Below are 15000 nucleotides of genomic sequence, written 5' to 3' on the forward strand. Positions count from 1 at the left end.
CCGCCACACCACGACCTGGAAATGAACACACAAAAGAGAGCTCTCCGTCGCAATCACAGCACAACACACAGCCTAACACGTGCTCAGCCAACCGCGGGAGACTATGCTCACGGTAAGCTCGAAGCACGGCACAATCAACAGCAAGTGTCGTACAGGAGAGAGAAAAAAAATAATACACGTGGTCAGCGGTTTAGCGGTGGCTCGGACGACCCCTGGTGCTGACTCACTCCTTGACACACACACGCGCGCACACACACGCTCGCTCTCTCTCTCTCTTTCTCTCATACAGATACAGATACAGATACAGATACAGACACAGACACAGACACAGACACAGACACACACACACGCTCTCTCTCTCTCATCTACTGCGCACAGACTCTGCACACACACTCTCGCGCTCAAGCTCTCTCTCTCTCTCTCTCAAAGACACACACACACACACTCGCTCTCTCTCTCTCTCTCACACACACAGACACTTACACTCGCTCTCTCTCACACACACACACGCATACACACACACACTCACACTCACATTCACACTCACTCACACACACACACTCGCTCTCTCTCTCTCTCTCACACAAGCCCCCCACCTCCCCCTCCCATCCTTCCACGCCTCACACACTTACTAGGGTTGTCTGCACCTGCTTTACGACGAGGAAGGAGCTGACGCGTGCTAGTAACAAACAGCCTAAGAAGAGCCTACGTCATGGGGTCTTTTCGTGCTTCGTCAGGGGAGCCTCGAGCCGCTGAGGTGGCCGCTCGGACCTTCCGCGAGAGCTGGGGGCCCGAGTGGGGATTTTTTTTTTCTCTCTCTCTTTATTTCTTCTTCTTCGTCGTCGTTTTCTGCTTTATCGCTTTTTATTTCTGTTTTTTTTTTTATTATTATTATCGATTTCTAAACTACGCTTTCTATCATCCTCACCGACATTATTGGAATCTTTTATTACGTTAGGCGCGGCCGCCCTAACGAATCCTAGCAACATCCGGGGCTTCTGACTCGGCTGACAGGCAGGCTGGCCATCGCCGGACCCCAGACGTCGAATGCTGACTCACGTCGTACTGTGCATTCCGCTAGACGCTCGCTCTCCCCCCCCCCCCCCTCGTCTACCTGCCTTTCCCTCCCCTTGTGTCACCGCAACCACGTGACAACATAAGCTGGGTGAACCTCCCTTCCCCCTCTCCCACTCCCTCTACTCTCGATCCGTCCCTGTTGCGAAAATGGGGGAGAGAGAGAGAGAGAGAGAGAGAGAGAGAGAGAGAGAGAGAGAGAGAGAGAGAGAGAGAGAGAGAGAGAGAGAGAGAACGAGAGAGAGAGAAGAGAAAAGAGAGAGAGAAAGAGAGAGAGAGAGAGACCCGAGGCGAAGAGAGAGAGCGAGCGAGCGAGGCGAGCGAGAGCGAGGAGGCGAGAGGAGAGAGAGAGAGAGAGAGAGAGAGAGAGAGAGAGAGAGCGAGACGAGACGAAAACGGAGCAGAGCGAGAGAGAGAGAGAGAGAGAGAGCGAGAGAGAGAGAGGAAGAGAGAGAGAGGGTGACTCGTCCAGATTTCACGTTTGGCTCCGCAACGTTCCTCGCGAGTCCCCACGGCGCTCGGCTCGTGCGGTCGGTCCACCTCCTCCTTAGGCCGATCCCCGGGCGCCTCGGAGGCAACCCGCGGCGTCCATGGCAACACAACATGGCGCTGGGAGGCGTCGGCGGGCGTACGCGAGAATTCCCCGCCGCTCACTTCCGCGTCGGAGGAAGGAAAAACAAGCTACGGCAAAAGTCCCAAGAAGAGTTCCTCGTTGCGAATGTTGCGACACCGGGGCAGCGTGCAACAGAAGCGGCGGCGGCGGCGGCGGCGTGCAAGTGGCAGGCAACAAGTAGGTAGTTTCTATTTGGAAACAATACGTTACAACAGATGCCTCTTTATTTCAACAATGGGACGAGTGCATTATGCAGGAGGAGGAAGAGAGCCCGCAGCAGCGCGAACGCCGCGTTATCACAAAACCCTTTGCATAACCGCTGCTCATAACACACGGGGGGGGGTAGGGGGGCCAAGGTGTCCACCGACCGCGGCGACACGTGGGAAGGGACGCATCGCCTTCGCAGCGGGGACGCACGGCCATCGTGGACTCGCGAGGCACGCCGACTCCGCGCTAAGCACACCGCCTCCTCCTCCCTCTCCCGCCGTGGCCTTTAAAGCAGAAACAACTCTGCGGGTTTCGTCATGAAGCGGCAACAGAGGGGACCCGGCGTGCACGTCGACGAGAGAGAGAGAGGCGGTGCATCTGACCCGACAACCGATGGCCAGCTCGTCCGGTGCGCCGTGAATCTCCACCTCCCGCGACAGAATAACGAAGCAAAGGCGGAAACGAGCGAGGCAGGCACACGAGCAAATCCCATGACCGCAGCAGCAGTAGAGGACAAGGGGAGAAGCAGCGGCTGCGGCAGCGGCGGCGGCGGCGGCGGCGGCGGCGGCGGCGATGTTGGCCACGTGATCAGTGACATCCGCTGTCTGACCTTGCCCGTCAAGGCTCCGTAAACACACGCGTCTTCAACCCACAGACAAGCAGCACGAGATAGATTGCCGCCGCATTCCCCACCAACTATTACATATCGATCAAAGACAACTGCTGTTGAGGAAGGGAGGAGGTGGAGGCAGGGAGGGGGGAAGGGAGGAGGTGGAGGCAGGGAGGGGGGAAGGGAGGAGGTGGAGGCAGGGAGGGGGGAAGGGAGGAGGTGGAGTCAGAGAGGGGGGAAGGGAGGAGGTGGTGGCAGGGAGGAGGTGGGGGAAGGGAGGAGGTGGAGGCAGGGAGGGCGAGAGGGGACTTGGGAGGAAGGGAAGGCGACAGGGTGAGCTTACACACTAGTTAAGAGCGAAATGGCGACCTGATGCACCCCCTCCCCTTCCCCTCTCCAAACTAAGTTTAAGCTTAATGACGTAAACGCTGGTGGCACCTGACAGCACGCCGCATTCCCCTCTCTGTCCTCATTCTAAATCTCTATCAATCTGTCAGTCTCCATTTATCTGTCTATCTGTCCCGACTCTCTATCTCTGTCTATCTGTCCCGTCTCTCTCTCTGTCTATCTGTCCTGTCTCTCTCTCCCGTCTATATGCCCCCCCCCCCCCCCTCTCTCTCTCTCTCTCTCTCTCTCTCTCTCTCTCTCTCTCTCTCTCTCTCTCTCTCTCTCTCTCTCTCTCTCTCTCTCTCTCTCTCTCTCTCAAATGCAGCGCTAAATAATTCAAGCCCGCTGCCAGAGTGCCCTAGATCCTCCCTTCGAATAAACGCTTAGGAATTTCTTTGGGTACATAAGTCAATCACAAGATATGATGATAACAACAGTTTTAAAACCTCGGCGATAACTTCCTTTTCGCTCTGCAGACTCTATACACCCTGATACCTTAACAAACTTGCTAAGTAAGAACAACAGGCTTTAACTACTGTTCACCTGGCCGAACCACCGCCCAAACCTCGCTAACAAGGCGATTTAACCAATAATAAAAGAATTACCGACTTGGTGGCAACACTAAGGTCTTCTTTCACACATACGCAACCCGCTCTTGCCATCACGCACCTCGTTATCCACATTTCTCTTTTCTCTCCTCCTTTCACGTCAACCGACCATCCACAATGCATCGACACCGACCCGACCCATTTCCCAAGCCAGGGAAAAATCAGACCCATCCGATAAAGCGTATAAAAAAGGGAAGGGAAAGATGGAAATAAATAATATTCCTTGGAAAATGTCGCCAGCCGCCATCCCGGCCCGGTGTCAGATAGGCGTAAGCAACCCCCGCCATGCATGACGAGACACCAGAACGCTCAGGTTTTACTTTCGTTACAAGCTGCCACTCATCCAAGCCTTAAACCACATTACCTACCCCTCCTAGCCATCTCACCCCCTCCCCCTCTCTCTCTCTCTCCCCTTTCCTACCAACCCCCTTCTGTTCCACCCCTCCCTCCTTCCTACCAACCCCCCCCTTCTCCCTCTTCCAACCTCCTCCCCCCCCTCTCCTCCTCCTCCTCCTACCCCTTTACCCATCCCCTTCCTTTTCCCTCTCCCTACCCCCCCTCCTCCTCCTCCCTTTCTCTCTCTCTCGGATATTACCACACTGAACCACCACCACTCCCTCGATCTGCGTGACACCAACACCCGATTCCTCTCTGCGCTTCCATTTTCCAATCGAGTTTTCTTTCAAGTCGATTCAAACACTGCGGTTGGGGCGAGAAAATGCGATTGTAATGCAGAAAAATGCGAAGGAAGTATATCTTTCCTTCTCACTCTCTCGTTCTCTGAATATACGTTGGCAATTAACCCATTTGTTCATACCGGAAAGGCCTGCTTGTAACCGCTCTCGTTCTTTTCACCGTTTTCTTCACTTTGTTTTCGAATTCATAACTCACAAAATGTACACGAAAACGATGGGCTTTTTTAAAAGTCCGAGAATCCACCTTTCTACTCCTTTAAATGAATGCTCTTTGGTCACTTTCAGATACCTGCTCCTTTGTCTAAAACACTGATTGTTTTTTTCCGCTTTTGTAATCCACATTATGGCTGCATTTCCATCTTCTTTGGTAACTTCGTGTCCGACAATTTCATTCTTCGCGTGGCACAGCATTCACAAAGGAAAGCATGTGTTCAATAAATAACAAAACAGCATAACTTTTCACCGTTCACCTCCAGCAACAGTATGGATGAATGAAGTTCTCTTCCTCGGTAGTAAATACAAAGCGAATAATTTAGAAAGTCATTAATCACTTTTCAAATAAACACAATGGCCGCTTCCCTTGTCCAGCCAACGCACTGTCGGTAAATTGCATACATAACCTTACCTCCTTCACTGTCTTGTTATCACCAATGTTATTTCATCCAAACGCATTCAAATAATATCACCACCACCACCCTAATTAATTGGAGAAATGCACAGAGCCATCGACCGTTATCCAAATCCACTTTCTATGGTCAAAGTACACGAGATCCCTTGGGTTCGTATAAGGAGTCCATAAACCGCACGTAAATACACCATCTTAAACGAAATAAACACCACTAATAGAGAGCATTAAATAAACAAATACATCACGAGAAGAGAAAGAGATGATAACAGAAGAGAGCGAAAGATAAAAAGAGAAAAGGCGCTAATAAAAAAAATAAAAGGAAAATGGTTATGAGCACGACACAACACACAAACACCTACACAATGCTACCATAAGACTGAACGGCGAAGTCTGTCTAACCAACTCCACCAAGCAACCAAACAACGAACGTACGAACTCACATGTGTGGGGTACGTCACCCGCTGCCGATTTTTACTTCTCGATTTTCCTTTTTTTCTGTGTGGGGTTCGAGCGGGGGTTGGGGTGCGTTTTTGTAGGTTGGAGGGGTTGAGGAGGGTTGTCTCGAGGACCCCGCGGCGAGAAATAAAAGGAAACTAGAAGGAATGCGTGGAATTGAATTAATCGGTGTCCTCGCGACAACACTAACGCCAAGAAATCGACTAACCGGTCACTCAGCCGCCTTGCTTTGCCCGGGTAGAGAGAGAGAGAGAGAGAGAGAGAGAGAGAGAGAAAGAGAGAGAGAGAGAGAGAGAGAGAGAGAGAGAGAGAGAGAGAGAGAGAGAGAGAGAGAGAGAGAGAGAGAGAGAGAGAGAGTGAGAGAGTGAGAGAGAGAGAGAGAGAGAGGGAGGGGGGAGGAAGGGGAGGGGGGAAGAGAAGGAGCAAAGAAGCAAAGAGAGGAGACACAGCAGAGAGCGAGAGAGAGAGAGAGAGAGATGGAAAAAAAAAGAAAAACCAGACCTTGTAACCTCTGTTTCTCTCAGACTCCCACCACAGCGATCTTTCTCCCTCGTTCGCCTCTGTACCCGATTCCTCCTACGGCCGGAGCTCGCGTAGGAACCCGCTCCTAATCGCAGCAAACGGACGAGGGGGTTTGGGCGAAGTGGAAACTGTATAATAGCAGGTTCCGGTGTGGGTTCGCTCTAGCGGGGTTCGTGAGTAAGAGCGTTGGGGGGGAACGTGGGAATTTGGCCCTTATGGCACCCACCTGTAAGGGACAACCTCTTTATTCGATGTGGGGGTGGGGGAGGGGGAGTGGGGGGGACATTAGTGTAGCATCAATCGATAATAATACCACCATCTTGCGACGCCTTGTCGGCTCACTTGATGAGGAATCCATAGCAACGCGGGAATGGAAATCATGTCATACAGACAGAATCGGAACGAAGAAAGGAAAAAAAAGTAGAACTATAAGGACCTCGTTATAACAGACTTGGGAGGTTGATGCCGACCGCCATCGACTCTCAACCTTTGTTCGAAAGATGGCAGGTTCACTGCCCTCTTCTCAGCCCCTATGCAAAAGCTGAAGAGGCGTATGTGGGGATCTTCCAACATCCATTTCTCTCCCCCTCTCCCCCTTTTCTGTATGCATGTTAAAGAGCAAACATGTGCCCACCTCTGAGTCAGTAAAACTCGGTGACGTTGCGCAAAAATTTCTTCGTGTTGCTCGCTAGCTCTCCGGGCCACGATGTCGGCTGGCGGAGCTTACTCTTGCCATAACCGATATTAAACTATTTTTCTCGGATTCCTTATCGGGTCGAATCGGGTGCTGCCGAATATATTTGGTATTCCCAACGTCCCTGCCAATGAGTCTGTGAAACTTTCAAAACTTTCCGTCAAGCAATAAGAAAGTTTTGGAGAGCGAGTGCATAATATCGCCACTTGATGTCCCGTCCGCGTGGATGAGCCCAGGAAATGACAAATGGCGACAATTATAACCTTTATTCTATTGATATTTATGCCACCGCACGCTAGTAGAACTTCTCGAGTGTTCTCACTCACCTTATTAACATACTATTCGCCTTGCGTCCAGTAACACTTTATAAATGAGAAAGCTGTTGATTGGACACGGCTTCGAGAATGCAGCTGGGATATTTCTGCATGTCGAGTCAGTCCATTGAACTAAGTGTATTCGCCCTAATGTCGACGCTTGGGACAGTCGACAGATGCTCGCCGGGAGCCAAGGCTACCCTGCTATACATTAACGACGATCTTCATGAGAAAGAACTTCCAACAGACATAATTTCTCGAACTTTCTTCCCCAGACCCAAGAAAGCGGTTAAGCTGGGACCGGCTTGGCTAACGGCTCTCATCAATACCGAAAACAAATAAATAGCAGCGATATATACGCCCTATCACGTTTTAACAGCACACCCTATTGAACGGAAGAAAGGCGTCACTATCACCCCTGAATAACAAAAAAAGAAGGAAAAGCGCGCGCGACTTTGAGCGAAGCCGAAATATGCATTCCTCACTCTAAACAATATATTCCCGCCACTGATCTTTCTCCCCTGCCTAACCTCTCTACCCCCGCGGCCTCCAGCCACTAGCGCGAGGCAAGGGGGCAGGGGAGGGGCACCGGGTATTCCGGGTGGGGGAGAAGGGGTGCTGGGTGAGGGTTTGGGGGAGCCTGGCGAGGCGGGCAGGGGCAGGAGGTGGGCATCATGGACAGGTTGTAGTGTACTCTGCCCTCTTACTTGCCCTAGCCTCGTCCCTGACTGCCGTCCTCTGATGCCCTCCCGGCTGGCGTTCAGTTCATACCCCTTCCTGCCCCCTGGCCCCTTGCCCCACCACCCTCTCACCTCCCCCCTGTCTCATCTCTCCGCCTCTCATTATATCCAGAATAAATAATTCTCTCTCTCTCTCTCTCTCTCTCTCTCTCTCTCTCTCTCTCTCTCTCTCTCTCTCTCTCTCTCTCTCTCTCTCTCTCTTTCGCTCTTTCTCTTTCTCTTTCTCTCTCTCTCTCTCTCTCTCTCTCTCTCTCTCTCTCTCTCTCTCTCTCTCTCTCTCTCTCTTTCGTGGGGGGGTTATTGGCCTTGGTATAACTGCCCTTTTTCCTACGTTACCATCGTCTTGCCCAATGCATTGTCGTTACGGAAACTGTAACTAGCTCTTTTTATTCGCTGGAACAATAGCACTTTAACCCTTTTCACATGCTCAAAGACATTACCTTTTTTTTCTAAACATACCTTCTACATAAAGGTCAGTTAACGTCACTTGTCTAATGAAAGAAATAACAAAGGAGTAATAGGATTTTTCCACGGTCAAAAAAGGGGGTTATAAAAGTCTCACGAATACGGACGCATACACTAATTGGCAATTGTTATGACCTCCTTTAGTCTTAGAATCTGATGTCTTTTCGAAAACGAGTCTAATCGAATTTAAAAAAAGGTACTGCTGTGAATAATTCTTTGCTCATTAAAGTACGAACCCAGAAGCGGAGACAAATCATCGCCGTGGCTGTTCCTAAACACACACACGCACGCACACACACACACACACACACACACACACACACACACACACACACACACACACACACACACACACACACACACACACTTATATACATACATACATACATACATACACACACACACACACACACACGCACGCACACACAGGCGTCAGTCAGGCCAACACAGTTCAGGCGAGAGCGAGAGAGATATAGCTATGACGCCACCTTGACTCCGAGTACCCTAGACTTTCCGGGGTTAGATAATGGCATCAGCGCTGTCGATAAAGCTCAAAGTCGCGCGCGTCGCTTTACCGGATCGAGTTTGGGTGGTGGAGGTCTTCTCTTTGGTCAGTTCTTACCACTCATTCTCTCTCTCTCTCTCTCTCTCTCTCTCTCTCTCTCTCTCTCTCTCTCTCTCTCTCCCTCTCTCTCTCTCTCTCTCTCTCTCTCTGTCTCTCTCTCTCCTGTAGTAAGCATATACTTATTTATCAATCTATTCATATCTTCCTATTACTCTTCTCTCCCTTCGTAGCTCTCCCCATACTCCATTTTTTTTCATTTCCCAATAGCGTTCGTCCACGTGTCAAAACAAGAGCGGCCAAGGAGGCGGCGGGAGGTGGCGATCACATGCGTGCGTTCTGGAGATAAGGTGTTGGTGCCATTTGTAGTTTGTCACGGGACATGATTCTTGCTCTCTCGCCCACATGGGAATGCCCTCAGATAGGGGATGTTGGGGAGGGGGGGGTAAAGGCGGGGGGTTCACTTATGGGGGGGACGGGGGAGGGGAGGTTATCTGATAAGACTTATCGGGGCGTAGAGTTCAGTCCAATCATCACTTCAGCACAATTGTGAAGGCGTGTTTGATGCCATGCTGGGGAACAATGGCTCTTCTTGTAATTCTTTCATAAAAAGGACAAATACCAAGTATTATCGAGACAGATATCTGGAGTTCTTACGGCGAATGAAAGAAAAATTGTAGCGGGAAGTTCTTTAATCCGACCACGCTCAAATATCAAAGATAACTCCTCCTAACACACGTCAAAATGAAGGAAAACAAATAAATTATATCCGTTCTCCTTGAAAACTATCCTAACATTAACCTGACTAAACCATTCATAGTGAAAACAAGGTTAATTCCCATCCAACACTCAAGAAGCATCACATACTCCAGTGAACCCAAATTAAATAATCACAAAAGTCGGCAGAGCAAGAAAGAACAATCGGCAACAACCAAGCAAGAACAACAGCAATGCAAGCAGCAAGAACAGAAAGTGTATAAGCGCCATTATTGTTCATCTGGCAGCCTCCGCGACGTGGGTGCGCCCGGCCGAAATTGGCGGGAAAATATTGCCTACTTCCTAACACGGTCTTTCCATGAAGTCTTGTCCTTGAAGCTTCCTACGGCCCCTCCCCCTCCCGTCCTCGTCCCCTCCCGCCCCCCCTACTCTCTTCTCCCCTCCCCTTCTTTTACTTCCCCTCCCCCTCCTCTCCTTCTGGCAGCCCTCCCCTCCCAACCCCCCCCTCCCCCCTCCTGCTGCTTCTCCGGTCCGAGGCAGAAAAAAAAAGCCTTCACTTCAGCGCGGCGAAAATTATCGTGCACTCAGAAACGACAATGTGACAACGCATCTTCAAGAATGTAGTTTTCGTGTTTCCGACCTCCGCCTCAGACAGTGGGAGAGGGTCTTTTTCAACTCGTTAATTGGGGAGATTTGCGTTTTTATTTTTTTTATTTTTACAAAACAATTGGAATAGCGAAATGATTGCGGGGAGAAGCGTATTGTTTTCAGGATATAAAAAGGCATTTGGGGGAACTTCTAGAGCAAAAAAAGAACTTCAATTATGCAGAAAACGTCATAATGTAAACGTAACATCGCTGCATTGCAACAGTTAAATACCAAAGTGACACGTCATTCGAGTAAAAAAATATAAATATATATTTGTAATTACCGAGTAAACATCAACGCTCAACGCACCGCAAGACTTGCATTCAGGCTCAAAATCACCCAAAATCATTTTAAAAAACAACAACCTCCCCTTTCATAAACTAAAAAGAAAACATATTTACATCTATCCTGATTAATAGGACGTTCTCGGAATTAAGAAGCCCGCGGAAAATAAGATTCGGCTAGCGATATCCGAACACCGAATTAGCCCCTCCAGCACACACACACACATACATACTCGCACGCACAGACGCACGTACACACACACACACACGAAACTCTTGCGACTTGGCAACTCCCCACCTTCCCCGTCATGGCGGCGGGAGAGGCAGCGCTATTGCCAACTTTCAGACAATATACTTCGCAAACACACTTGTCTCCCTGCCATACAAAGCACGCCCATGCACACCGGTCCCCACGCCGCCCCACGCCCCGTCCCTCTTCCCCTCGGAGCTAGGGCGAAGGGCGTCGCGGGGAAATAAGTGTGATCGGGACGCTAAAAAGGGCACTAGGGCAGTTGGACCAGCGTGAAGTGTCCGCCCGCCACCGCCGCCGCCGCCGCCGCTGCTGCCGTCGCCGCTAGCCCGCTCGCACCAGGCTCTGTTGGTGTAAGATCCTACGGCGTAAACTTGGCCCTTCGACATCCTCCTCCTCCTCCACCTCCCTCCCTCCTCCTCGCTCGCTCGCTTCCCAACTCGGCCGAAGAGCTCTATTTTTTTTGTATTTTCCCCCCTTCTTATACATCATGTTACTCTTTTCTACCGCTGATTATGGGGGACTTTTTTATGCGTCGCAGAAGGGATCTTTTTTCCAACTTCTCTTTTTTATTTGTCTTGTTAGAGTTGATATGCTACGCTCTTTACTTCCGCTAAGCTTTAACCTTTGTTTAACCTTTCTTGACAGTCGAACTTTTATTATTATTCTTCATGACACGCATTCATTTCTTTTACGTGAGAGGAAGCAAAGCATTCATGACAGCGAATTAATTCTGCAAAACGAACCAAAACTTTGACCGTAAAAGTGAAAAAAAAACATACTTGATTTCTTTGGAAAACGTGATGCAACATCCCATCATGTTCCAATTAAACACAACGAGAGTTAGAGAGAGAGAGAGAGAGAGAGAGAGAGAGAGAGAGAGAGAGAGAGAGAGAGAGAGAGAGAGAGAGAGAAAAGAGAGAGATCAACCCAAACAATTTCCACGATCGGCTTATAACAAAAAAGAACCAAGTTGAATAAGCTCGTTACCACTGACTCACCTGCTACAACACCCACAAAACAAACAGACTCCCTACTTTGAAAAAGTTAGTCCTCAAACCTCAAGAAAAAAAAAAAACAGGATCTAGCTGCTAGCGTGTTGCCATATCTTACCAAACTCTTTTTTTTATCTTAATCTCGAACTCAACAGAAGTCTTTGTGACACTCGTGGTACGCAGCTCTCTCGGAGAATACGCAATACACTTCTCTGTTTTGTTTTGTTTTTAGCTCGAGACCAAATGGAAGTTTCTCTCTTTTTTTTTTGTTCTTCTCTGATCGCGGCAATAACTGGAGGGTTTTCTTGCTGACTGCTCGTTATCCTCTTAGCCCCAACTGCGTTAATGAACAACAAACGCAGAATACTTTTACGGTCGGCGGTTAAAGAGCAGCTAACAAGCAGAAGCACACCGGCCTACACGTATTCCTGCCAGTGTTTACAAACTCCATACCATTGATTTGTAAATAGCATTAACCTACCGTCCTACAAGATGCCTCGTCACTGAACGGTCGTTTGGGATCCGCTGACTAATAATACAAATGCGACTTGATCTTCTTTCTTGAATAATCATTCCGGAACTCGTCTTTGTGTAGGCCTGTGGTGGACGCGAGGCTGAATGAACGAAGGAGAGTGAGAGTGGCGGCGAGATTATCTATTCAGGTTATTATTACCCGGGAATTTTTATACGGAAGAATTTAATTGACGCGGCGGAGGTTAAACTGCCTATCGCCTCTCGCTCTCTCTTTTTTTGGAGTATCTGATTCGAAAACTTTTTCGCCGCCCTCTAATGAAGCAGCAAGGCAAAAATAATTGCATATCCTGACTCGAACTGCTCTCTTTACATATAAAAGAGGCAACTTCTCCCCGGCAAACAGCTTGACAGAATGACAAATAGCCGGCGTATCCTATTCCGGATGCACGACGGGGCCAGGTATAAGGCAACATGTCCATCCTCTGCTCGCGCCTCATACCTGCACGGGCATGCACATAAGCTCGTCTGCAAACCGATCGTCGTTTCACGCGCAATCTTATTGACTTACAGAGCTCATCGTGTGCACCTGCTGATGTCATAAATACGACAGCGGCATTTACAAGTATAATCACCACAGCTGCAGGTAAATGCCACACTTGCATGCACAAGTAACGAAATCCTACATAATCCAGCGTACTCCCGCTTCGCCCGTGCTCGGCGGTCTGTTTCTTGTCTCGTTTTCTTTGTGAATATATTCTACATTCAGATTTCACCTTCTGAATGCACTTTGTCCCGCCACTCCATGCCAAAGACACCTCCAAGGGCTGAAAAGATTGCGCGCATCTGATCTGAATATGCAAATCCTGGCGAGCGACCGACCATTTCCACGCCGCCGAGAGAGTACCATCAACGTAACGATCGTTATGCGCTACCTGGTGTCCTCCTCCCCTCTCTCCCCCTTCCCCCTACGTCCACCCACGCCCGTGCGTTACAACAGCACCCCGTTACCTTCTCCCTCCCTTCTCAACCCCCCTCCGCCTCTCTCCCTGCCTCCCCCTTCCCCCGCAAACCCTCCCTCCCTTCCCCTTCCCCCGCAACCCCTCCCTCCCTTCCCCTTCCCCCCGCAACCCCCCTCCTTCCCTCCCCCTCCCCCGCAACCCCTCCCTCCCTCGGTGCAGTACAACAAGAGAAAGACTATATTTTTAGCCCCCCTCTCTGGCCGCTCGCCCCAAGGACTGACTGGCGGGTGAGGCGAACTCTAACCTAACATTTCCGCTGCGAGAGACGAGGAGACGCGTGGAGGCCGCGGCTCCGCGTTACGCTCCACTCCACCTGGACACCCACGCCCTCCCGTTCCCCTATCTCCCCTCCCCTCCCCTCCCCTACCCTCTCACCACCCTTACACATCCCTTCAAGCATCCCTACATGTGGCCTCTCTGCTCTACCGCCACCCAATGTTTTCCTTCTTCCTCTTCCTCTTCTTTATCCAATCTTCCTTCCTTCCTCCCTCCCTTTATCCTCCTCCTCCTTCCTTCCTTCCCTCCATCCCTCCCTTTCCCTCCATCCCTCCCTTTCCCTCCTCCTTCCCTCCCTTTCCCTCCCTCCCTCCCCCCCTCAGAAAACCAATCCATCGCTCACACCAACTTCCCTCACGGCTCGCACCTTGTAACCCTGTAACGCAACACTTGATGTATATACGCAGCGGGGCACCGTAAGCGACGATGGCTCGCTCTCATACTGCGCATCTCTCCTGCATTTGTTTTCTTCCTTTCTCTTCATCTCCCCTCTTCTCTTCCTTTCTCTCTTGACCTTGTCTTTGCTTTGTCTTCTCTTTGCTCTTCTCTTCTTTCTTCTCTCTACCCCTCTCCTCTTTTTTTCTCTTCTCTCATTTAGATAAAACCCTTTGGGTTACGCCGTCAATCCTATTCTAATTTCCTGTCTTCCCCAACTATCGCCAACGTCCCATAATAAAAGAGAAGCCGATTTCCTCAAACCGAATTACAGCTACAGACAGACAGACGGACGGACGGAAAAACAGATAGACGGAAAAACGGATAGACGGAAAAGCGGATAAACGGAAAATCGGACGGACGGAAAAATGGATAGACGGAAAAACGGATGGACGGACCCCGGCGCACACGTCAACAGCTTTCGAGCGAACGGAAATCACGCATTGTTAAGCCGCTGAAAATAACTCGTGCTGCTTATTAATGGTGTAATCATTGCTAACCACATGCGCGTACGAACACATGCACACACAAACACATACATACATTCAAAGAAACAGACACAGACGCACACACGCACACAAGAACAGGATGGCTTCCTCCTCCCTCCCTCCCTGCCTCACTCTCACTTCTTACATCGGTATTTCTGTCCTTCGGTCGTTTCCGGATTTTGGTCTCTCGGTCTCGGGCTCTTCACATACGCACAGCCTATCCCTGCTCACTGTACAGTCTCTCTCTCTCTCTCTCTCTCTCTCTCTCTCTCTCTCTCTCTCTCTCTCTCTCTCTCTCTCTCTCTCTCTCTCTCTCTCTCTCTCTCTCTCTCGTGGCCCGTCTTCTCGCCTTTCGTGGAAAAGTGACGCATTCCCCAAATCCTTCCTATGCCTTTATATTTTTCCGTATTTCTTGGGGGTCTTTGTATTCAATCTTTATTTTTCTAGAGAGAAGGTGAAAGGGGCGCAAATGAATACTGGGTAGCAGGAGAGTTCTAAAAAAAGGAAAAATATACACCATACGGAAACATTATTGTGCACCGCAACGCACAATTGGTGGAGCTGCAATAGAGGCGAGATGACAGTTGCAGACATTTAGTGCTATCTTTACACTCGATCCGTAGGAGGCAGCATTTCTACACAATTCATCCCGGAGAGGAAAGTATATCAACTCGGTTTACTTGTCATGTATGTCATAACTCTTATTTTCCCAATTGTTAAAGCGTATTGGATTCCACACAACTGCCTTTCAAGTGCATTAAACGCCATTCTCGGACGTAACGTCCATTTCGCTTTATTGAACGACCAAAACCCCTTCCTCGACCGCATACCACACCCTC

At 49.8% G+C, this 15000-nt stretch overlaps 1 protein-coding gene across 7 annotated transcripts in view; it reads right to left on the reverse strand.

The window, feature by feature from the left end:
- Positions 1-12057, reverse strand: part of CtBP (C-terminal binding protein) — a 41629-nt gene extending 29572 nt beyond the window's left edge. For 2 of the 7 annotated variants that reach the window (XM_070123444.1, XM_070123442.1), the window contains exon 1: positions 11951-12057. In XM_070123444.1, the coding sequence (XP_069979545.1) occupies positions 11951-12042 (92 nt within the window). In that variant the 5' untranslated portion in view covers positions 12043-12057. Of the gene's footprint in view, positions 1-5181; positions 5214-11950 lie in introns of those variants that run through there. The other 5 variants (XM_070123448.1, XM_070123446.1, XM_027351316.2 and 2 more) reach the window with 4 other exon arrangements.
- Between the last annotated feature and the right edge of the window lie 2943 nt (positions 12058-15000).

Source organism: Penaeus vannamei, chromosome 7 (assembly GCF_042767895.1).
Source record: "Penaeus vannamei isolate JL-2024 chromosome 7, ASM4276789v1, whole genome shotgun sequence".
Classification (NCBI taxonomy): Eukaryota; Metazoa; Arthropoda; class Malacostraca; order Decapoda; family Penaeidae; genus Penaeus; species Penaeus vannamei.